At 40.8% G+C, this 25,501-nt stretch overlaps 2 protein-coding genes across 2 annotated transcripts; both read right to left on the bottom strand.

Annotated features, from left to right (window-relative positions):
- Positions 1–550: 550 nt before the first annotated feature.
- LOC127137500 (uncharacterized) lies at positions 551–2,665 on the bottom strand. The gene has a single exon (XM_051063960.1). It carries the CDS (start codon positions 2,663–2,665, stop codon positions 551–553), a length of 2,115 nt encoding a protein of 704 aa, XP_050919917.1.
- A 7,190-nt stretch (positions 2,666–9,855) lies between these two features.
- On the bottom strand, positions 9,856–11,301 carry LOC127137499 (MMS19 nucleotide excision repair protein homolog). The gene is made up of 2 exons (XM_051063959.1): positions 11,224–11,301; positions 9,856–11,028 (listed from the first exon to the last, which is right to left on the bottom strand). Exons 1-2 carry the CDS (start codon positions 11,299–11,301, stop codon positions 9,856–9,858), a joined length of 1,251 nt encoding a protein of 416 aa, XP_050919916.1.
- Between the last annotated feature and the right edge of the window lie 14,200 nt (positions 11,302–25,501).

Here is a 25,501-nt window from a genome sequence, read left to right as displayed (position 1 = left end):
TAAGGTGGAGGTAACTGCCCCTGCAGCATGAATCCAGGGACGCCCCAATAAGCAGCTATATGCTGGATTAATATCCATGACTTGGAAATTAATTGGGAATACATGAGGGCCAATCAATATGGGCAACTCCACCTCTCCAATCACGGTTCTCCTGGAACCATCAAAAGCTTTCACTACCAAGGCACTAGGCTTCATAGCCGGCCCTTGATAAGATAACTTGGCGAGTGTTCTCTTTGGCATAACATTCAGAGAAGATCCGGTATCAACCAACACTCTTGCCAAAGCATCATCTTTGCATTTTACTGAGATATGGAGAGCACGATTGTGATTTTGTCCATCCTCAGGTAACTCCTCTCCACTGAAACTCAAAGTATTGCAGGCTGTGATATTTGCAACTACTCCATCAAATTGGTCTACTGTTATGCTTTGTGTTACATGAGCTTGAGCAAGCACTTTTAACAAAGCCTCCCTATGGGCTTGGTAGTTCAATAGCAGAGACAGAATAGAGATCTTAGATGGTGTTTGATGCAACTGGTCCACAACCTTGTAGTCACTTTTCTTGATCCACTTCGGGTTCTTTAGTGGGAGTTACAACTGTTGATTCCTTGTTTGGCCCTTGAGGAGTCGCATTGAATTCAGGCGTATAGATTCGACCACTGCGGGTCATTCTGCTCATTCCCGCAATATTGGTGACATCTTCACTTACAGCTTCTGTCACTTCAGCATCTGAACTTCCTTCAACCACCTTATCCACAGCAGTAATCTCATATTTCCAAGGCACGGCCTTGGTGCTCTCATACGGAAAAGGTGCGGGCATACATATTTCCACAGGCGACGGATGACTATCCTCAGGCGCCACCTTTCTGCTACAGTAAGGGATTTCCACTGGTTCAGGTAAATTGAAGCAAGGTTCAATTACCAACACATCTTCATTCTTCACAGCACTAGATATTTGAAGCACTCCTTTATCCATCAAATCTTGAATATTGTCTCGTACCACCTGACATCCTCTCGGGTGTGTGGCACACTCTTCACAGTTGTCATGATCAACATTAACGAGGCCAGCTTCCACCAATCGGGCATGGAATGCTGCCAAAGGAGTCTTTACATCCTCCACCTTCTCAACCGTAACACCAACAGAAGCGTCTTCAATGGCGTTGACTTCAGGATTTCCATGGGGAGGAAGGGGATTGTTCTTCACATTCGGTCCCATGTCCTTAAAAGACAAGATCTTGCTCTCAATCAATTCCCGAACCCTATGCTTTAGAGCGTAACAACCCTCTAGGTCATGCCCGGGGGCGCCTTCGTGAAAAGGACAGTGTGCATTAGGGTTGTACAATGGAGGAAGACGATCAGGTGGAGGTCCCATAGGTCTGGGAACCACCAAACCCTTTTGCAATAGGGAAGGATACAACTCAGTGTAGGACATTGGGATTGGATTGAAGGTCACCCTCTCCCCTTGTCTCCTATTTTGGTTCTGAGCATTCTGCCTCGGCGCTTGAGCTCTTGGTTGTTGAGTGACAGGAGCTGCTGGTGCTTGTTGATAAACTGGCGGAGTCGCAGGACGTTGCTGAACTGGAGCTGGTCGATAAGCTGGAGGCGCTTGATAAGCCTGAGCAGGCTGTTGATTGAATGTGGGTGTCACGGCAGCCACATATGGTTGTGGAGCATACTGGACGGGATACATGGGTTGTTGGTAAGGAATTGGTTGTTGAACATATTGCTGAGGTGGATATAGGTGTGGTCTCCTTCTCGGAGGAGCTCTTCCTTGACCAGCAATCACATCATTTGTTTCCCCTTCCTTCTTCCTAGGAAACCCTCCAGAGAACTTCTTTGGATTAGCATTTGAAGTTCCAGCTACAGCCGCCAGTTTTCCATTCCTTACACCATATTCAACGCGAGCTCCTATAGCAACAAGCTCGGAGAATCCCAAAGAAGCACTTCCCACCATCTTCTCATAGAATTGAGGTTGGAAAGTGTCGATAAACAGTTCGGCCAATTCCTTCTCAGCCAGAGGTGGTTCAACCTGAGAAGCCAGTTCCCTCCATCTTTGAGCGTATTCTTTAAAGGACTCTTTGTCATGTGGGAACATGCTCTGCAGCTGTCTTCTGTCAGGCGCCATATCCATGTTATACTTGTAGTGTTTTATGAACGCATCTGACAGGTCTTGGAAACACCTGATCCTGTTCTGATCCAGACTTAGATACCACTTGGAAGGAGCCCCACTCAAGCTGTCCTGAAAACAGTGGATCATCAGCTTGTCGTCCTCCACGTGTGCAGCCATTTTGCGGTAATACATGATAAGATGGCTTTTTGGACAAGTCTGCCCCTTGTATTTGTCGAAGTCTGGAGTTTTGAATTTTGCTGGAATCACCAATCCGGATACAAGGCACATCTCTTTGGCAGCAGATCCAAAGACGTGGTCTCCCTCTAAATCTCGGAACTTCTTCTCAAGGAGCTGCATGTTCTCCTTTACCTCCCTGAAGTCTTCAAACCTTACTTCGTCACCAGCAACAGTTGAGTCAACGGTCTGATACATGTGGTTTTGATCTTCATAATGAGGAACATGCCTAGCATAGGCAGCTGGTGGAACCACAGTATGGATGACTGGACGTGCGTCGGTGTAAACTGGTAATGGCACGGCTTGTTGGACAGATTGCCCCATTTCGTGCACCACCTCCGCTCGGGGAACGAAGTCATAAGGTAGCCCATACGGAGGAAGGGTTGAGGGTAACGTCCTCTGAGGTGGGACTTCTACTGCTGGGCCCGTGGTCTCTTAAATCACGGTCGCCTGTGGAATCTCAAACCTGAAGGTTAAAGCTTGCAGCATCTCTCGCATCTGGGACATGCCTCCCTTGATTTCGTCTAGTTCAGCTCTAACTCGGGCGCTCTCTTGTTCTTGTTCAGCCATTCTCTGTCTTGCTCTGGCGCGAGTATTATACTGGTGTTGAAAATTCAGCGTGAAACTGGTGGAAGAAAGGGCGGAGTGAGACTCTTTTTTTTTTGAAAATGTATGAATGCATGTATGGATGCATTTGTTTGCAAAACTCTTAGTTATCTTTATTATTTGTTCAAGCAATGTTAGAATATAAGAATAACATGTAATAATTGAGAACTAAAATGACAACTTCCATTAATAAAAATCAGATTCGAATACAAAGGGATTTAACTTCAAGTACACATGATTTGAATACAAAAAGATTTAAACACCAACAATTCAAATTCAAGTACAAGTAAACCTAAGTTCTGTCTCAGCTCTTAAGATCGTAGCCAGATCTGTGGTGAGCTCATTCATCATCTTCTTGATAAACTTGACGAAGTTGAAAACCTGAGGAGGCGTGTTTTCTGGACACATACACCAATCCGCTTCCTGGAGTTTTTCTGGGAGTTCCAACATGTTGAGGTTAACAAACCTAGCCAAATTGCGGAACTTGCCATTCCATTCAACATAGAGCTCTTGGAGTTTCTTGATGACCTTTTGATCTTCATCTAAGGTTGCTCTAGCTTCTCTGTACAACCTCTTCCAGTACACACAATCATTTTTTAGGAGTAAGTAGGCTGCATCTCCTTCCTGGCTCTCCAAAACTGCAAACCTCCTCGTATCCTCTTCCAACTGGTACCTGAGATGATGACAGTTTCTTTCAGCTTCTTCTTTTTGGAGGATCTCGCGAGACAACTTTTCCTCGCGTTTCTTCAAAGCGTCCCTCAAGTCGCGGATCTGTGCCTCAAAGTCAAGCTTAATTTCCTTTTTATCCATAAGAGATTTATCCAACAATCTCCCTAGCTCACAGATCCTATACTCAGCTTTCTTGAGCTCCTCCTTCCTGGTTCGGATCACTGATGTGGAACCCAATAAGATATGATCAAGATCATCTTTCTGGTCTTCCAAAAGCCTAGCTCTCTTGTTGCTATCCTCAAGTTCTTGGGCTTTTCCCTTACGTTCCTCTTTCAAATTCTGATTTTCCAAGATAACTCGGTTCATCTGAATTCGTAATTCGGCATTCTCCACTTCGAGCTCTTTAACCTTAGTAACGAGTTTCTCCACGTCCTCAGGGAGTATGGGCTCGGGGTCAGGAGTTTTAGGAAAAGCTGGAGCCTTTAAGATATATGGCAACTGGATTTTCTCAACTCTTTCTTTCACCCATTGCGTGTAAGGTTCTTTGGCAAGAATGTTTCTCTTTCCAAACTCTTTACCCATTCTTACAACCTTTAACCAAGCCTTTCGTACTGATCTTACATCAGGATTGCTTGCTTGGATGTCAGAGAGCACAAATGGCTGTAAGTCCTTTGCGTCAGGAGGACCATCCATGGAGTAACCGTGTTGTAATCGAGATAACATAGGGTTATAGTTGATGCAACCCTTGGTGCCCAACGACGGTACATTAGGAAATTCCCCACAGCTGACTATAATGTCTGGGGTTTCCCACTCTCGGATATACCATCTGATGGAACTTGCGGTGAGAGAAGCTAATTTCTGAGGAGACTTAAGTTCTTTTGCCACAAAAGGACCTTCTTCAGGCATGTGTTGCATGAACCAAGTGTAAATCAACGGAGCACAACACAACAACATTCCACCCCTCTTTTCATGTCGAGTGTGAAGGGCATAGTAAATATCAGCTAAGAGGAACGGTACTGGATTGCCAGAGAGAAAGACTTCTATGGCCACTTGATCCACAAATTTTTCAACATTTGGGAATAACACAATCCCATGGATCAATAAAGCCACCACAGCATAGAATGCATTCCAATTTCCACTTTTCTTGAACTTTAAAGCTAAATCCTCCAAAAACATCGCGGCAAAACCTTTGCAACCCCCTTTTTCAGCCCAATTGTCTCGAACAGTCGGGACATTGATACTTAGGGCCGAAGCTATCTTCTTTGGGCCCATATCTTCTTCGAGCTTTGGAAACGGATTAAAATCTTTCAACTTGAGTCCCACGATCCTCTCAACTTCTTCCAAAGTAGGAGCTAGCTGGAAATCAGCGAATGTGAAACAACGCAGAGGTGGATCATAATATTGTGCCAGAGAGCCGATGATTCCATAGTCCACTTTCTTATTTAGCAGGCTCAAAATTTTCCCATAGCTCTTTCCAAAATCATCACGTCTGCTGAGAGACAAATCAGAGATCAAACCCTTCAGACTATCCAACTTAGGTTCCTTGTACTTGAGCGTGAAAGTGTGTCTCATTGAAGTTGTCATTTTCAAGTTCTCAATTCCTGAAACAAATAAGAGGTAACTAAGAGTTTGCTTTTTATGATGTTGATGCAATGTATGAATGTGATGCATTTTTTGTATAGGTTCAATGGGCTTAAGGCATGGATAAGTCTGATTGCTTTGTATAGAACATGGTTCTCACCGGGTATGGTCTAAGTTTTTTTTTGAAAAAGTTCCTAGAGTCATGGATCCATTAGACTGTTTGCTACCTGCGGCAACTTACTTGCCGGGCATCAACTCCATCTAAAGAATCTACTCTAAGTGAGGTTCTCGTATCGATCCAACGAGAAATACATCTCGCAGACCCACACTACGCAACCATCTTTCCTAGTTGGGAAAAGAACTAACGTTCTACAAATGGTTCTCAGAGTCATGGATCCTAAAGAAAATATCGAAGCTTACGGCAACTTACTTGCCGAGCGACAACATCCTCTCAAGAATCTACTCTAAGTGAGGTTCTCGTACCGACCCAACGAGAAATACATCTCGCGGACCCGCACTACTCAACCTCGTCCTATCTTATGTTTTTACTCGAGACTCGGGTAAAAAGCCTTTCCCACAAGGTTTGTAATCAGATTATCCAAGTACCACCCCATAATCGAACCAATACAACAAATTCATATCAATATGACAATAGAGATAGTAAAAACAATAAAGAAAAGCCACATAGGTAAACACACAAAGGCACACAAACGACCTAACTAGGCTTGACTCGCTTAGGGATTGGGTGTAGTCCCCAGCAGAGTCGCCATCTGTCGTACCTCGAAAAAAAATGGGGATACGACCTCAAAGCGAAGCGCGATCGCACGCTCGCAATGATGGACTGAACAGAGTCGCCACCGAACTTTATTTATTCCTAAAAAGGAAAGGGAAAATATCGATAAAACCCAAGACAAAAGAAAGGATAAGATATGGTCATCGCAACCAATATCAAGGTTCGGGAGTCGATTACGCAAGGGGAAGGTATTAGCACCCCTCACGTCCGTTGTACTCAACGGGAACCATTAGGTCAGTTGTGTGCGTTAATGTTAGTTTGAAATGTTAGGCTTTTCAGTTTATTAGGTGGGAAAGAAAGAATAGAAGAAAGAAGAAATGTTTTTGGATTTTTCGACGAAGGACTAAACCTAAGTTTTTTATTAGTGGGCCTGACAAGATTTTAAAATCCTGCTCCTACGTATCTCAAAAGAGAAATCAAGGCTTACGTAGTTCTGGGTAGAAAAATGTTTGTTTGTTGGTCGATTTTAGTGAAAGCTACTTTGTGTCAAATCGACGAAAACATTGTTGGACTACCCAAAACAGGTGGAAAAACATTGCCTTGCATTGTTTTGAAACAAAGTACCTTTCGTTTGAAAAAGGTTTAAGGGAAAATCGCACGGCGGCGAGGAAAAAAGTTGATTGGTTTGATGTGTTTTGAATAATGGCGAGAACTTGGATGAGCGAGATATACATCTCGAATCCTAGTCTCAGGAGTGCATGGCATACGCCATGTTCCATTTCCATCTTTGTTGAAAAAGTATTAAGTTAGGAATTAGGTATTTTGAAGTTTGAAAGACGAGTGCTTGTGACCTACAAGCTCTTACAGCTTGGGTCTAGTACTCGAGATTACGTCTGGACATTCCACCCAGGCAATCTGTTTCTTTCCAATATTTGTTAAGAAAATGATTCGAACATTTATAAATGTTTTGGAGGGAAGACGAGTATTTATGGCTTGCAAGCTCTTACAGCTTGAGCCTAATACTCGGGATTACAACTGGATATTCCCTCCAGGTAATCTTTTTCTTCCAACATTATTAAGAAGAGATTTTGAATCTTGGAGTGTGAAAGAGAAGACGAATATTTATGGCTTGCAAGCTCTTACAGCTTGAGCCTAATATTCGGGATTACGACTGGATATTCCCTCCAGGTAATCTTTTTCTTCACGTTTTATTTAGAAAATGATTTGAATAATTGAGCGTTAAAGAGAAGACAAATATTAACGGCTTGCAAGCTCTTACAGCTTGAGCCTAATATTTGGGATTACGACTGGACCTTCCATCCAGGTAACCTTTTTCTTCCAACTTTTATTTAGAAAAGTGATTTGAATATTAGAGTGAAGACGAATATTAATGGCTTGCAAGCTCTTACAGCTTGAGCCTAATATTCGGGATTACGACTGGACATTCCATCCAGGTAACCTTTTTCTTCACATTTTACTTTGAAAATGATTTGAATATTAAATTAAAACAAATAAAGTACCGAGGTTTGAAATTATTGGAAGTTTAGTTGATGTTGCTTAAGAGCTCATTGTAAGAAGGATGCAATTAAAAGATACCAAATTTATGTTATTATGTGATATTTATCATTATTATTTTTTTGAATGGTTTTTCTTTTTATCAAAGCCATTAAGATGACTTATCATGATTTAAACACACCTCACCTAAAAAAATTATGATTTACATAAATCCCAAAGAAAGAAAAAAAAATCATTTAAGTTATATTAAAAATAAAATAATAAAGATGATTAAACATTGAAAAAACATTTAAGTTTTATCAAAGCCATTAAAAAACATTAAAGAAAACCCCACACAACACAACTGGGTATCGAACCCAGGACCAAAGGGTAGCTAAGCTAGCTCCATCTCCATCAGGCCATGAATGGTCGGTTATTAACTTAACAACAATTTAAGTATATAAACAAGAATAGATAAAGGTAAATTAAAATAAAAACTAACTAAAATGGGTTGTTTAAACTAATGGGCAACTAAAGCCCACGAAAATGGTGAGAGAATCCCAAAAGCCACCCTAGCCGCTGGCTGTTGGGTGGAGATAACAAGGTTGACCATCATCAATGCCAGCAGTGGTTAACGAAAAGTTGCAAGGAAATACCAAACAGTCATTAAATGGCACAGTCCCTCACAAGTGGGTTTTGAATGCCTTAAAATAAATAAAAAGGACAAATCTGAAGGGAAGTGAAACAAACATAACAAATTCGTTCATCTTCCACAAACGGATACCAACCACGCAGAAAGGGATAACTTAATAAGAGAAGTGATTACCGGCGACGAACGAACGGGTACTTTCACAGATGATGGAGGCGAACGGTGCGAGTAGGAAGGTGCTTCTGAGCGTTCAACGGAAGCGACGGTTTTATCGGTGACACAAAGTCGATCTGGAGATTCCAAACGGTGACGTACCGGAGATGTCCTGATTGCTCTTTCCGAGTGTGGATCAAAGCGAGTTCGTGAGAAGCGATTTCGTGGAGGAGGCCGCCTTTTTTTCGGTTAGGGTTTTTTGTATTTAATTCCTCTAGGGTTTTTTGTATTTAATTCCTCTAGGGTTTTTTTTTCTGAACTGTAGCCGCTCTCCCTCTTATACTCATCTGATTAGGGTTTTTTGATTCAGCTTCTCCAGATCAAAATGGCATGCTCTTGGGAGTGCTTTAAGGTGCTCAGCTTGTTGGTCTCAAATTGGTACTCAATCTGAAGAGGTAATACAATTCTACACTTTCTTGCTTTGAATTTGTCCCAATTCCTTTTTTGGATTTCTGGTGTAAAATTTTTTTACCGCTTGCTGAGTTAACTTGTCTTTTTCACCGCAGTGAATTTCTCTTGCAAAAATGAACTTTCTTATTTCATCTTAGCTGTTGATATTGGTGTGGTGCATGGTCTGTTGATGATGCGGTAGAGATTGTATTGTATCCACCACTGATGATGTATGCTTTTGACAAGGTAAGGGCCATATGATCAATCCTTACCATATTACACTCTTGTTTATTTGCAAATTCCAGAGCTGTAGGAAGATTTTATTCTGATGATGATTTCTCTTCTAAAGCATTCACATTGGATTTGGCTATTAGATTATCTAATTCATTTGCTACTATCACCATCGTGTTCTTTGTACAGGATTTACGAGACATCAACGATAACAAGAGCGACACCCCATTTTCCTTGGCTTAAGTAGTGTTGTAGCAAGATTCAACTTATCTTCCTCTACAAGGGATGAACCAATTAAAAGACTTTTTGCCTTGTGAAATGTGAAGATCCCTCCACCGAGAAGAAGCATGTCAACTTTTTCTAGAAGCGACTCAATCACACCAATTTTAGATGAGACTTTGGAACCACCCACAATTGTAGCAATTGGCCTTTGAAGGATTTCTATCTAAAGCTGCTCTGCATACATATTGAAAAGTTGCTCTCTTCTGCTCATCAGGTTAGTACTGGTCTGAATTTCGACTCCCTTTAATAGCCCGAATACGCATATGGTCGGATCAAAACCTTCATGGCTTATATCTCATATTGCAAACTTGCTTTTTATGAGTTTAAAACTTAAGTCCCTTTACTGATTTCAGGTGTTTGGCAGAAGTTAAAGACAGTTTGGTGCCAAAACTAAAACCAGGCCTGCTGTTACACCACTGTCCAATTACCGCATAATTGGTGCGTAAGGGACTACTGTCATGCTTGAACAAACATCTCAGATGTTGACAGGGGAGGAAAACCATGTCCTTCATGCATCTTGGTAGCATATGAAGACATAGATCCATAACCATTGTCTGGCATCGAGTAAGAAACATATCCGCAATGACTGTTAGAAGAGTGCATGCCCAGTCCAGTTCCATAATTTTGTCTACAACAAAACTCCTGTAGCTCATAGCTTTTTCAGACTCACTGAAGTTTTGAACAAACAAGCCAATATGAAATAATGCTTTTCAATGTGGCATTCCATAGTACTGTTTTGTCAAAATCCTCTACGATAATTGACATGAGTTTCTTCAAAATATTTTCAAATGTTGATTTTGGTATTGGGAAAACATCTAGATGAAACATTGCCAGAATCAGCAAACCCTTCACTCCAATGTATATATCAAGATCAGGGGGACATCTGTCATCACTTACTGCTAAGACTGAACCAAAGGCATTAAATAGAACTGCTGAGAAACTATGAAGTATGGTGCAATATGTCCCATATTTTTCCTCAGACAAAGTAACTAATTCCCTGCATCCTGCAAGCAGTTCTATACAGAGATAGAGGAATCCGAAGTTAACACTTTGTGAGGCAAAACTACCACCATTTTGCAAGCCATCGGTGTTACTAGCAGAAAATCCCAAATTATCCATCATTCTTGAGAGAAGACTTTGAAACACGGCATTGCAGGAAGGAATGGAAGTCTTGGCAGTAAGATAGAGAATACGACCAATAGCATGTAATTTCTTCTTTTCTTGTACAGAAATAGTGTTGTAATTCTCATAAGAGGAAATGTTATTGATAATAAAATTGACATCCTCATCATCAATTATCAAGCTAATTAATTGACTGCTATTTTGCACAATAAGCTCTTGAAGGAGGGACAGAACTTTAATTACAACTTCATTCTTTGGAAAGTCAATACCATCTATGGGTTCTAGGCTAAAAGACAAATCTGGCTCATCCAAGTAAGTATTTATGGTGTCTTTTAATGAAGACCAAATCGCCTTAGCATATTTTGCAATTCTCTCAGATCCATACTTGACGGAGCAAGCTCTAAGATATTGTAAGGAATCAATCTTTGCTGAATGTAGTGAAGAAGAAAGTTTCTCAAGAAACAGAGGAATAACAAATGGTTCAAAAACTGGTGTAGAAGAGAATGCATGCATCAGAGTTCTTGACAGCATAAGGGCTGTCAAATGATCAATCTCAGGCCTGGTGAAAGTCTTCTGCTGTAACAGCTTCTCAAGTTCAATTAATCCACCTTGATCTGAGTCAGAACAATTAATTTGAACATTACTTTCACCAACTGCTCCTTGCTGATTTCCAGGAGATTTATTAGCAACCTGTCTAGCTTCTTCTTGAAGACTGTCCTGCCAGTAACTTCAGTAATATGTCCACTCCTCCAGGTTGAATTGTTGAGTTCCAGAATCCCTCAGCACTGCTGGAGAGATTTCTCAATGTTCCTGTCAATAAACTTTCAACTACATTTTCCGTTTTCAAGCCAATTCGCAACTACTCCAAAGCACGGCCACTACTCCTTCAGTTGAAAATATTTTGGAACCAACGTAACCTTTTTCACCACCTTGAGAGACAGCATATATAGTCTTTGCAGTGACAATTCCCGTTTTTCTTCCATAAGCCATCACAATAATTACAAGCTCATCACCTTTGTTTCTGTTTGAAGTTATTACAAAAGCCGAAAAGCCGAGTGAGTGGTGTGCCGTTGACGTTGAAGAACCAAAAGCCGATGAACTGAAAGTAAGAGCTGAAGTTCCAAATCCAGAAGAAAATGTTGAAGCCTTTTGGTGAAAATGGGTTAGAATTAGGTGTTGTGCTAGAGAAAGGATTGGCTGATGATTGACCAAATACAGGTGATGGAGAAAAGGCATTTGTTTGTGTCGTAGATGAATTAAAGCCTGCCACACCAGTTGGCTGTGGTGCAGAGGCAAATGGTCCTCCTTTATCCCCCAATTGATAGTCCTCCCATCTTAGCTCCTTTGCAACCAGTTCACATTCCTTCCTGATTTTGGAGATGGGTTGGATTTTGTCCAAATGCTAATTTTTTTTTTGTAAATTATGTATGTTTTTTTGGATAATTTATGATTTGCAAATGAAAATTGGTGTTTCTTATAGCAAGACAAAGATCTCTCTTTGCATTTTAGAGACCTTATATACGATGAATTAATCATATGCTATGTAAATGGTGGACAATGCTTGAATAAATGAATGAAATAAATAAAAATATGGATGAGGATGTGGAAATTTTTGAACATGAATGAATAGAAAATCTTAATATGAAATGAAGAAAATATGAATGCAAATTTTTAAAAAATGTGAAAAACGTAAAAATATGAAATAGTAAATATGAAGATGAATGAAGGATATGAATGTGAATGAAGAAAGAATGCAAACGAGTGATTGATGAGAAAAAATTTCAGGGCCAAAATCGGGGTATGACACAAAATAAAAGGGAAAGATTCCGCCGGAGCATCGTAGCCCCGACGAAGACCTGACGGCCATGATTACCTTGGGTGAGTATGTATGACATTGTCCCTCTTCTTTTGCTTGTTGTTTCAAGTTTCTTCCTTTTCTTTCTATCCTTCTGTATCCACTCCTTGTTTTCTGTCTGATTCTGACTTTCTCCTCTAATTGATTGTCATTTCCTTTTGCACGCGATTGAAGGGGTCAAGCTCTTTAAACCCTGATTTTCAGTGTGAAAATCAGAGTTGAAATACAGAGTTTTAGCGGAGCTTTTCGGTGTAAGGTTCGTTTGGGATTTCAGCAGAGTGACGGTATTTTTCTTCTCTCCTTTTTCAATCGATTAGCTTTCCTTTTTATAGAGTGAAATGAGCTCCCCAAAATCGTGTGTGGATCCTTGGCAGATGGTGCAAAAAGGAACCATTCCGTTAGCATCAAATCTTTCTTTAGATTTTGGTGGGGACCAATGTAAATGTGGTAGGAAACGGATTTGATTGTGGTCCCAAAAAATCTCCAAATGCGTGGCCGTCTTCACTGAATCTCCCATCTAGTTTTTACTGCGGTGAAACCTTCAACAATTGAGGTAAGGAAATTGGTATTTACTGGCATATATTTTAACCTTAATTGATGACTTCTCAACTTCGATTCACAACACTTCTTCCGTTTTTGCTGATGTGAGGACTTAATACATTTAGGTATGAATTGCTGCTCAAGTATTTTAGAATCCTGTGAATCTTTGCCTTTGGTTTATCATAACAATTGTGTGCTTACAAGTCTTATGACCATTAAATTGATGCCATGTTTGATACTTGGTTTGGTATTTGGTAGGTGATCTGAATGATATTCAGGATGCTTGATGATACTTGTATGGATGTTAACCTTGTTGATGGCTGAGCTTGGATTGCTAGTCTGCTGTGTTTTACATGGTGGTAGTCATGATTGCTCCTGTGATTCTATTACCATGAGGTTAGTCATATGCTGAAAACCTGTTAACTTGGAATGTGATGTTGTTAGCTATTGTGTTAGAAGTTTGAATGAAATTTTGCTATGGTAATGATTATTTTTGTTTTGGATACTTTGCTTGTGCGTGAGCTGATTTGTGGGTTGCTATGCTTGGTGATGCAGTAGTGGTTTGTGTAGTTTTTAGATCGTATATTTGATCAAGGTTAGATGGTTTGGTAACAGGTTTCTTCTTGTCATGGTTCAGCATCTATCATGGTTCTCTGATAATAGGTTCTATTGTAACAGGTTTTTTTTTGAAGCATACCCTGGCACTGTTTTGGTTTGGAGCATTATGGCGTTTAAACCAATCCCGTCTTTAATTGATGATTCATAATGCAATGGTCCTGCCGCTATAGCTAAACCTTATGTCCCAAAAAGGTGAATCTTTAAATGTATCCTCATTTCCAAGTGTAGGCTAAGAGATACTCTCAACTGTGTTTAGCATGTTAGTTTTCTCGATTGTTTAACATCTCTGCTACCGACCAAATCCCTATCCAGTTATTAACATCAACATTCTGGAACTGAATCATCTGTCTTGGAGTTTTTAACCATCCTGCCATTGAAGGACAATCATGTTGCCAAGGTCTGCAACATGGCCTGCTGTGGGAGGAATACTCTGAACTTGCGTCTGTAGCCATTTTTTGTTTTTTGGGTGTGACGGCTTGTTTTTGCTGTTTTGCCGTTCGGCAGCTTGTGACAGTTTTTCTTCTTTTGATCATAATCTCTTTGGGAAAATCCTTACTCATTGTTTCTTTGAATCCTGCAGGTTTCACTCATGATACCAAGTTTACTGCTTCTGGAAGTGTTTTGGTGAAGAGAGTGCATGGAGTTGTCGTGGTCAACTGTCATGATGTTTTAAGCTTATATACTTTTTTATTGTAATGTCCTCAAGTCTTTAGATCATAGGCCATGGCTGTGTGTAAATCATAAGGTCTACCAATATAACTGTAAACTATGCCCCTTACAAAATTTATTCTCAGAAGGATCGTGCCCATATGGAAAAAGAATGGTTTTGTACATCTAAATTTGTATTTTTTGATCAAAAGTAACATTATTATGAAGTCCATAGAAAATTGTTTCATTTTCTTTCTTATAGGAATTAAAAGACATTGAATCTAAATCCTCAGGAAATTTTCTCAAGTCAGGACCAGGAAATGCAAATCCTAGGCCATCCGTTAAATAGCTCTTTAGACGTGGCCCGAGATGAGTAGAAAAAAATGCTCATTTAATAAGAATGCTCGCCATGAGACGTGATGGACCATAATAATGCACCAATATTGTAGGTCGGCCAAAAGGACTTGTTGATATGAATCAATTTGTACTTATGAACCAAATGATGCTTTTTATAATCTTGAATTAATGAGACGTGAGCCTTCGAGGCAACCTATGCATGGAGTAGATGATGTCATTGACTACAATGACATGTACCATGCTCAATGAATGAATAACAATAATATGCATCTTAATCCAGTGATCCACTTAATAAACAAAAGCTTCTTTGTGATTATTCTAATCAGTTGATTATAGTGGATTAAATCTGTGTGTATAAGGTGAAATCACTTTGGAGGGTGGACTATAGTAGCTTTGAGTTTCAAGCGAACGATAATAAAATACTTGTGTTTTTATCTCTTTGTTATTAACTTTTAAGTGGTGTTCTTGAGTTGGTAAAAAACTTTTGTTTTATAAAACTTAATTCAAACCCCCTTTCTTATGTTTTTCACACCTTCGGGGTTTGTTTTAATTCTGACGGGGCTACCACTAGCAGATTGCTTACTAAGTGTGGGGGTGTTTTTCGTGACAGTCAAGAAAGATAACTTTGTGGCTTTCATAAGACTATTGGTGATTGCAATAGTCTTGCTACAGAATTCTAGGGTGTCCTTATGGGTTTGGAGCTTGCTTGGAAGAGAGATTTCAAGAACCTTATTGTTCAAGATGGCAAAAAGACAGTAGCAGATGCTCTCCAAGGGTCGCCTTTGAAGTCTAAACAAGGTTCGACTTTGGCTAGGCATATTCTTCTTCTCCTTCAGCATTTTAAAGAAGTGCATTCATTCACATTTTTAGAAAAACTATTAAGTGTGCTGATTTTTTAACCAAACTAGATTTGTCCAATTTTGATGGTTGTATCTGATTCGATGATAATTTTTTTAGTAACGGTTCAAATGTCTATGAGACATGCTGCCTAATGTCTCCTCATTTTAGACCTTTGATCCTCCCATTTTACTAATAAATAAATATATATTTGATTAAACAAACTTAAAAAATTATTATTTTTATTATATGAGTTAAATAGTTTAAGTTTCAAATTCTGAAACGTCCCCAAAAAAAACTATTTACTTACATTCTGAATTTAAAAGAATATACATTTCAAATTCTGAGTTGTCACCAAAAAAAATTCTATCAATGAAAGCCCTAATCGTCACCAAAAATATATATTATATTTTATATTTCAAAGAATTTAAATTTCAAATTCTGAATTTATTACCATCAATTACATCTAAAATTATTAGATTACTTTTCACAATATAAATTCATAATTTAAAAAACAAATACTTTTAAAATTACTGACTTAAATTTATTTATTTATCTTCTATTTTGCTAAAATTATATTTTTTTACTCTCCAATTTTTAAAACTAATATTCTGGTTCGCTATTGAACAACGCTGCATTATTTTTAGTTTTCAAAACTTTACTTTCATTAGAGAGGTACTTCATTTCAAAATTATTTTACCAAACAAAATTTATCTCAAAATAAACATCATTTTACTTTTTCAATATCAATTTCTTTCAGAATGCCATTAAATAATTAAAACTTCTTTCAAGTCATTATTCTCCTATACATTTATGACAATTTATAAAAACCTTAAATTATTCTTATTTTAGGATGGAATGAGTAAGCAATCAATAGACATTTATGAACTAATAAAATATATCATTGTTTTTATAATTAATTTTATTTTTTATTTTATTTGTATTAAAATATTACAAATATATTAAAACAAACTTTTAGAATTTTTTTTCAAAATAACCATTATTTTCAAAAATAATTCCAAAATAACAAATTATTCAAAAATATTACCAAAATAATCAGGTTTGATAGAGGATGCGGCAGATGAATTGACGTACCCCCAATGCATGAAGAGGAGGCGCCAATAGCATTGAGCCTCGTGAGGAGGCGCCAATGCTAGTGGCGCCTACATTGGGCCTCATGAGGAGGCGCCAATGTTAGTGGCGCCTATGTATGTTTGATTGGTGTATGCGCCAATTCATCTGGCGCATACACCCCCTGCTATTTTTTTTAATTATTAATATTTAATTTTTATTATTTAATAAAAAAGAAATAGTAATGAAAAAAAATTCATTGATGATGTAATAATTGGTTACATTGGACTGACAATAAACTAATGACCCGTCCGATTATAACGTCCCCCTGTTCCACATCCCGGTGCGTTAGTTTATCTCCTAGGTCTTCCACGATTTTCTTGAGGTGTTTGGGGTCTTTGTGTGCTGACCTGATCAAGCGATGGTTGGTTGGAAGGTCCAACGGAAGTTCCAGCGGTATTTGATAGATGTGTCATCATTTGCTCCCAATATCCGGAGGGGCTCTGGCCAACGGCGCTTCCGTAATGGAGTTCGGTGCCCATGTCCTCGTAGTTAGGGCGTTGTGGTTGAGTGAATTGGGGACGATATAGTTGCCCAAATTGGGTCATTGAGTCGTTTTGGAAACAAAGCAATGGTTTCTGGGGCGACTATAGTTAAACAATGGGTGGGTGTTATTGATGGGGGGCTACGATGAAGTGACCCATATGAATCATCTGGGCTATAGACAGTTGTGGTTGCCGGGTTTGATTCTTGGTTTTGCGTTTGAGTGAGAGGTATGAATGGATTGCGACGTTGGATGGTTGGTTGTTGGGTGGTTGGCATGAACGGGTTGCGATGTTGGGTGTTTGGTTGTTGTGTGTATGTGGTTGGTTGATGTTGTATGGTTGGTTGTTGGGTTTGGATGGGTTCACATTGGTGTTGGGTGGTGAATTTTTGTGGGGCATACGATGACGAAGCATGTTGGCGTGGATCCATCAAATACCGCGGCTCAGATACAAATTGTTGAGTCGTTACCGATCTAAACCATGCCATATATTTTGTTGAGTCGGTCTTGCACCATGGATATCTGGTTCGTTCAAGACGTGTTGTCTTTGATTCCTCTATGGACGACACATGTCTTTTGCAAAGTCTCTCCAATTAGAATAATCCCATTGTGCATCAACCCTTTTTTGATGTCAATTCCCCAAACACGTGGGAGATTCTGGAATCTGTTGTAGCATTCAGAACTGCAGTTTGACCCGGTCACTCTGGTGCATTTCCACCATAGTGAATCGGATAACCGGGGTCTTCGTTGTCCAAACTGCAGCATCGTCATGGTTCACATCATGATCCAGACCCAGATATGGCCTCCAGACAAACTGTAAAACAATACGAAACGATTAGATGGAAAGTGTTAGACTTACTTGGTTGCAAACGGGAACACGAATGGGCGCTCATTTATCGGGGTGAGCGACGACATTCTTGACCAACCCCAAGCTTGAAGCAAATACGCACATGAAAAAAAATATAGGTATTCTTTTTTGTAGTTCTATACATTGCACTAAATAGATGGGCCAATAGAGCTGAACCCTAACTATAAGTGTTTACCTTATTAATGTTGCGTAATAAAGGTAAATACATTATATTTACAAAATTACCTGTACTTTCTGGAAACAAAAAATTATCAAGTAAAATCATAATATAACACCAAGCTTTTATTATTTTCTCATACTCGGTAGAATCGTCGGGAATTACTATACTGGCATAATATTGTTTAAGGTATTTTAAACTTATACCTTGCCCCCTTGCTTGACCGGACGTGTCTCCCTCAGTTTCGTCGTCTAGCAAATGGGTGTGGCACCTTAAATTTGCACCTACCTTTTGTACATTCATTTTCAAGATTAGGTCATTAACATAACATAGTCCACTGCATAGCATTGCATTGTCCATTGCCCAAGTGCAAGTCATCAGACAAGATTAGGTCAAGATGATTAGGAGAATCAGTCCATCAAGCAAACATGTGCAATTTCTATTGAGACAAAGCCCTAGGGTTGATTTATCAAGTTCATATGACCTAGGGATTATTTTGAAGTGATTTGGCGAAAGATTGGATGATCAAAGCTCAACAGTCAAGCTGAAATTCATCTGAAACCCTAGAAAGTCAACTGTGGTCAACTGTGGTCAACTGTGCATGAAATCATGGATTTGAAGGTGGGAGATGGTTTGAAAAGCTGCATTCATGTCCATACAAGTCTCATTTGACATTTCAAAGATCAAGATTGAAGAATTTGAGGTCAGATGAAAAGTTTCCAAAAATAGTAAGTGACCTGTAATTTCAAACTGCCAAAAATGGAAAGTTCTTCTCCTCAAATTTACATCATCATGCATGCTTCAAATGAAATTTTGTCCAACATGAAAGTTGAATATCTTCCTCTCACCTTTCCAAAAAGTCCAAGAACACTCATTTATCATGTGTGGTTGAGAAATTATGATCAAATCATTGTCAAGAGAAGTTGAACTTCAAAGTGGCATAACTCTTGAACCATTTGGCCAATTTGAGTGATTCTTTTTTGAGCAAACTCCATTTGACATGCACTATCATAATCCATCATTACATTTCATCAAAAATCATCACATAAAAAGTCCATTTTTCAAGTGAACCAATTTGAATTTTGGTGGGAAAAAAGGTCATTTTGAAAACTACATACAATTTTCATGCCAAACCAATTGCAATTGCTTCTAAACAAAATTTGTGACTTGCCTCAAATGAATTTTTAATGTTCCATTGGTTCTATTTGAAAAAGGGAATTTTGGCATTTTTGCATAACATGAGCATTTCACTAACCCATTTCCATTTTGCTAATCATGTTTAATAAGTGGATTAACAGGTGGTATAAAGTACTAATTGTAACAGAATTCTGAAATGAGCAATCACAATTTCAGATCCAAACAGAAAATTCTCAAAATTCTCTCAAATCCTTTCAAAATTTTTCAACTCTTTCCATTGAATTTCTTGATTTCTTTGCTTGTTCCTTGCTCTAACCTTCATCTGCAGGCATTGTGGAATTGAATTGAAGCAAAACATTGGAGAATTCATGCTGAATTGGAACTGTTGAAGAGTGAAGATTCACATGGCAGTTGCAAATTCCCTCGAATCTGAGCATTGTTGAGCCAAAGATTTGATTTCATTCATCTTCTACATCATCATTAAGCATCTGTTTCAAGCTCACACTTCCAAAAAACTCCAAATCAAGACCTGCACTTCACACAAGGTACCTTAGTTGCTATAGTTCGCTTGTGAACTTGTTCTTGCTTTGCTTGATAGCTTGAGCATTGAGGTATAATGATCTCTTCTCCATGTAGTCTGGAAGACCTGGCCTGTTACTTGGCCAGGCACCTGTCTGAAGTCCTCCTTAAGGGGCAATGCTTGTGCTTGTTTAATTTTGTCCCCAAGCAGGAAAAGACCTTTTGATAAGGTAATTGGCAGATACAAGGGATGTGCAATCCATCCCCTACTATTCTTGTTGAGTCATCCCTCTGCTCACACAACCGGTGTTGATGCATTGTGGATAGTAACCCAAGATCTTTGTACCGTTGTACAGTTGAGTCAGTGTCATAAGTGTAGAAGGGTTCCCACTTTCTGAACCCACACTTCATTGTTTGAAGCTCTCCCTGGCCAGGGATAAGAGCTGTGAAGTCTCATCTTCACTCACCTTTCCTCTGCTTCACCCTGACTCTCAATGTCAGTGGTTAAGAGCAAATCACACCTCTGTACAGTTGGCTTGCTTTGCAGCCTAACCTTTGTTTGAGCCCCACTTTGTGTGTATATAGTGTGTGTTGTTTGTGATTGTGTGCTGTTTACCTGTGCTGAATAGGATAGCTTGCTCCCTGTGCAAGTTAGCTAGAAACCTTGACTTAGGGATGATTTTGCATGATAACATCTAGGCTCGAGTCGTAGTCTCCCTAGTTGTGTCTCCCTTTGTTATCTGGTTAGGCTAGTCCTTTTTCCCTACGTAGGGGAACTACGTCGCCCTGATCCTCATACCAGATGAGGTACGTAGGCAGGAGATTGAGATGATCTCTCCGGGCAACCTTTTTGTTTTCAACCCCCGTTGTGTGTGTTTGTTGTGTGCTTGGAAGCTGATATAAGTCCAGCGATTGGCATTCGGGTTCCAGTGTGGGTTTGTTTGGTTCGGGCGCTGATATAAGTCCAGCAATTGGCATTCGGGTCCCATGTTTGCCATTTTTGTGTGGAGTCTGACGTAAGTCCAGCGATTGGCAGTCGGTTTCCTGTGTGCGTTTTGTTTTGTCTTGCGTGCGTGAGCCGAGCTACGAATGCTCTGATTCTTCTTCGTCCAAGAAGATACGTATGCATAGGATGCGACATCCTAGCGAGCATGTGTTTTCCCTAGTCCGAACTACGTCGACTCTGATGTCTATGCCTGATAGACTACGTAGGCTCAGGATGCGATATCCTGCCGAGTTAGTTTCTTTTGTTTTCTGTGTCTCTTTCAGCCAGTGTGTGTGTGTGAGCAGTGTTTTAGCAACCATATTCCTTCCTTTTGTGTGTGGATCCCGTCGAGTACGACGGATGCGTAGGGGTGCTAATACCTTCACTTCGCATAACCGACTCCCGATCCCATTCTCTTTGGTCGCGAGACCATGTCTTTTCCAAGTTTACTTCGAGCGTTTCCTTTCCCTCTTTTTGGATAAATAACGCACGGTGGCGGCTCTGTTGTTTCGTTTTCCCGCCGGTTTTTCGCGTAATGCGACAGCTGGCGACTCTGCTGGCGACTCCAGAAGTTGACCTCTTGCTGGTCCATCTTCCCTAAGCGAGTCTCTCCTAGCGTTCTCTAGGTTAGGGTTTTGGTTGCTGATTGCTGTGTTATTTATTGCATTCATTTGTATATATGTGCATTTATTGTTTGCATTTATTGTGTGCATTAATGTTTGCATTCATTCATATTCATCTGCTGGCTGTGCTGTGTCTCTCTGTTTGGGGGTGGGAGTTATTCGAGGTAAAAGGCCCAATACCCAGGCTATGAGTGAAATCTAGGACACCTAGGAATAGAGTGATTCATGGGAAGTGGGTGGTATGCGCCACTTAGCGGAACATTGATATCACGAGCAGTTCAGACCCTGGTGGGATATTATCGTTACATACTTCGGGTGTGTATATGATGATATTCTGCGAAAGGTTATTTATGCTGCGTTTCTTTCGACCTTACCCTGGCCTAGATGACACCCGTGAGTGGGGCGGGAATGATCATTTTAACAGGTACTGATGGTGACTGTTGGTGACTGTTGGTGACTCAGCTCCTCAGATTTGGGTTCAGATGACAGTTGATCAGATTACTTTGGGTTTCAGATGATTGTGTTCAGAATTCGAGCCGAAGCTTCGATCCTGTGTTCTGAGATGCACAGCTTGCCAGTCGTGTCTGCATCATGTGCATCATAGCATGTGTATTTTCAAAAGAAATGCAACAAAAAAAATTTTGAAAAAAAAGAAAAAAAGAAAAAAAAAACTAATCCCTGCATGCATATCATTTCTCAGATACATTCCAGAGCTTGGTTCACTGATAGAGATGGCAACAGTTCCCGAGCCGAAGCGGAAGACCTATTCCTACAGCTTTCATAGTGAGCCTCTGACGTCTCTGATTGAGTTGAGCAGCCTTATGACCAGTGATCATCAGAAGGGGTTTGTTGACCAGTATGGGGATTTGTTGACTCTGTTGAAGATGGTAGTTGACCCGATACCGTTGTAGACTCTTCTTCAGTTCTACGACCCAGAGCTTCGATGTTTCACTTTTCAGGATTATCAGTTGGCACCTACTCTCGAGGAGTACTCCATTCTGTTGAGTGTCCCGATTCGGCATCAGGTTCCTTTCTTGGACGTCCCGAAGGAGGTTGATTTCAGGGGTATAGCCAGAGCTCTTCATCTGAGTATCAAAGAAATTAGTGATAGTTGGAAAACCAGTGGGGATGTCATGGGTCTGCCCTTGAAGTTTCTACTAAGAGTTGCCCGAGGAGAAGTAGAGAAGGGGAATTGGGAAGCTTTTCACGCCCAGCTTGCTGTTATGATCTATGGGATCGTTCTGTTTCCGAGTATGCCCAACTTTGTTGACTATGCTGTAGTCTGCATCTTCATTGGAGGGAATCCGGTCCCTACTCTGTTAGCTGACATTTACTATGCTATCCACAGTAGGCATGGTAAGGGTGGAGCTATCAGGTGTTGCCTTCCTCTTTTGCTCAGATGGTTCGTGTCTCTCCTGCCAGTCAGTGGACCGTTTGTGGATGCTCAGAGCACTCATAGGTGGACTCAGAGAGTCATGTCTCTTACTTCATATGATATCAGATGGCAGTCATACCGGATGGATGTGCGTGATGTTATCATGAGTTGTGGAGAGTTCCGGAACGTGCCACTTGTAGGGACTAAGGGTTGCATCAATTACAACCTGGTTCTTTCTCTTCGCCAGTTGGGGTTCGTGATGAGTGGAAGACCACTTGAAGCTGAGATAGCTGAGAGTGTGTATTTTGAGAAGCGAAGTGACCCTGTTAGATTGGAGCAGATTGGAAGAGCTTGGAAGTCTATTGGTGCTAAGGATGGAGCTGTCTTAGGGAAGAAGTTTGCCATTGCAATGCCTGATTACACTGATTGGGTAAAGAAGAGAGTGGAAACTTTGTTGCTACCCTATGATAGGACGAAGCCGTTGCAAGAGCAACCACCTTTGATTCCTATTGAGAGTGTACCTGCTGAGCAGTACAAGCAAGTCCTGATGGAGAATCGCCGTCTGAAGGAGAAAGAGTAAGATGCCCAGATGGAGTTGTATCAAGCCAAAGCTGATAGGTTAAATCTAACTCACCAGCTCAGAGACATTCAGAGTGCAAATGTTGGTGGAGTAAGGAGCAAGAAGAGATCTTATGCAGAGATGGAGAGCTTGCTGAACGCAGAGCACAGAGAGTGTTTGAGATTGCAAAGAGCTGAGGCCAGTTATCTGAAGAAGATCAGAGACTTGGAGAAACAACACAGAGACAAAGATATCCAGTTGAAGAAGGAAGTCGACCAAAGACTTGCATCAGAAACCCAGCTTGGGCAGAAGTTGTAGAGCTTAGAAGACAGTTGAAGGAGAAGATCACTCCATTACCAGAATGTTCAGAGTGTGAACTGTTGATAGACCAGTGTCAGTACTTGAATACGCTCATTCCTGGAAGTCGTCTATCTTAGCTTGTACTTTCTGATGTTTATGTTGAGAATCACCCCCAGGCCTGTTGGGTGGGATTCATTGTTGTATTTTGTTTCCTTTGGATCTTTGTTGACTTTGTTGTATGATCCTGTTGGTCATTTATAGATGATATTGTTGGCTTTACTCTGTACCCATTGCTCTTGTATGGTGATGTTCCTGTTGCTTCTGTGATGTTGCAGGTTGTCATCTTTTGAAGATGAACCAGGCTCTTTGAATGCATGGGGAATGAACATTTCATGTGCATCATATGCATTAGCATCATACTCATATCATATTGCATAACAGGTGTTCTCGTTCCGACTTCTCACTCTGGTTCCTGTGTCAGGAAGGATAGCTGATCAAAGACCGCACCGGTATTCTACCAGACTCAATAAACAGAGAAGTATGGATTAGGTTCAGACTGAGTTGGCTGAGATGAGGGCGAACATGGCCCAGTTTATGACGATGATGCCAGGGGTTGCGCAGGGTCAGGAAGAGCTCCGAGCCTTGGTTCAGAGGCAAGAGACTGTGATTCAGACTTCCAACCGTGCTTTGCCTGTTGCCGCACCTGCTCATGAGACCATCAATGTTGCTGCTCCCGCTAACGACTATGCTGTCGGGGATGAACTCAGAGGAATAAGGATCAACGGACAGCCTCTTGCTGCAGAGACTGTCAATGCCAGAGCTACCCGGGCTCCGGTTCGTCATCTAGCTCCGATTGTCGATAGACCAGAGGACATGTTCATGCTTCTGAGTGAAGATGATGAGGTGGTCAGAGTTGAGGATAGGGATCGTAAGGTTGATGCCCTGGCTGAAATGATTCGTGCGATGGAATGTCAAAATTCCCTTGGGTTTCATGTGACTAATATGGGATTAGTTGAAGGCTTGAGAATCCCATAAAAGTTCAAAGCGCCGTCCTTTGACAAGTACAACGGTACTTCTTGCCCTCGCACCCATGTGCAGGCATACTATCGGAAGATCTCCGCGTATACTGACGACGAAAAGATGTGGATGTACTTTTTCCAAGATAGTCTATCTGGGGCATCTTTGGACTGGTACATGGAATTGAAGAGAGATTCGATCCGATGCTAGAGGGATTTGGGAGAAGCTTTCCTCAGGCAATATAAGCACAACATGGATATGGCACCTAGCCGGACTCAGCTGCAGAGTCTGTGTCAGAAATCCAGTGAGAGCTTTAAAGAGTACGCCCAGAGGTGGCGCGAACTTGCTGCTAGAGTTCAACCCCCTATGCTGGAAAGGGAGTTGACTGACATGTTCATCGGCACACTTCAGGGAGTGTTTATGGACCAAATGGGGAGCTGCCCATTTGGAAGCTTTTCCGATGTTGTAATATGTGGTGAGAGGACGGAGAGCTTGATCAAGGCTGGAAAGATCCAAGATGCTGGCTCCTCTTCATCAAAGAAACCTTTTTCGGGGGCACCTCGCCGTAGAGATGGTGAAACGAATGTTGTTCAGCACCGCCGGGTTCAGAACAGAAATCAATATCGCCAGGTTGCTGTAGTGACCATTCCTGCACCTCAACAACGTCAACCTCCGCAACAACCGAGACAACAGCAACAACAACAACAGCAGCAACGTCCGTATCAGCCGAGGCAGAGGCTTCCTGATAGGCGTTTTGACCCACTGCCAATGACCTACACTGAGTTACTGCCTGAGTTGCTCAGACTAGGGTTCGTTGAGTTGAGAACGATGGCTCCGCCAACAGTGTTGCCTCCGGGGTACGATGCCAATGTCCGGTGTGATTTCCACTCTGGGGCACCAGGGCACCATACTGAGAAGTGTCGGGCTTTCCAGAACAAAGTCCAAGATTTGATCGATGCCAAGACGATCAACTTCGCTCCGGTGCCTAACATTGTAAACAATCCTATGCCTCAGCATGGGAGGCATAGGGTAAATTGTGTTGAAGGGGAAGAAGCGGAAGATCTTGTGGTTAGTGTTGGTGAGATTCAGACTTCTCTGCTGGTTGTCAAGGGCCGTTTGCTAGATGGTGGTGTCCACCCAGGCTATGATGAAGATTGTTTGGGCTGTCCAAAATCTGATA

Source organism: Lathyrus oleraceus, chromosome 4 (assembly GCF_024323335.1).
Source record: "Lathyrus oleraceus cultivar Zhongwan6 chromosome 4, CAAS_Psat_ZW6_1.0, whole genome shotgun sequence".
Taxonomy (NCBI): Eukaryota; Viridiplantae; Streptophyta; class Magnoliopsida; order Fabales; family Fabaceae; genus Lathyrus; species Lathyrus oleraceus.
The sequence above is the reverse complement of the archived record's forward strand: the minus strand, read 5'-3'. Positions and strand labels throughout refer to the sequence as shown.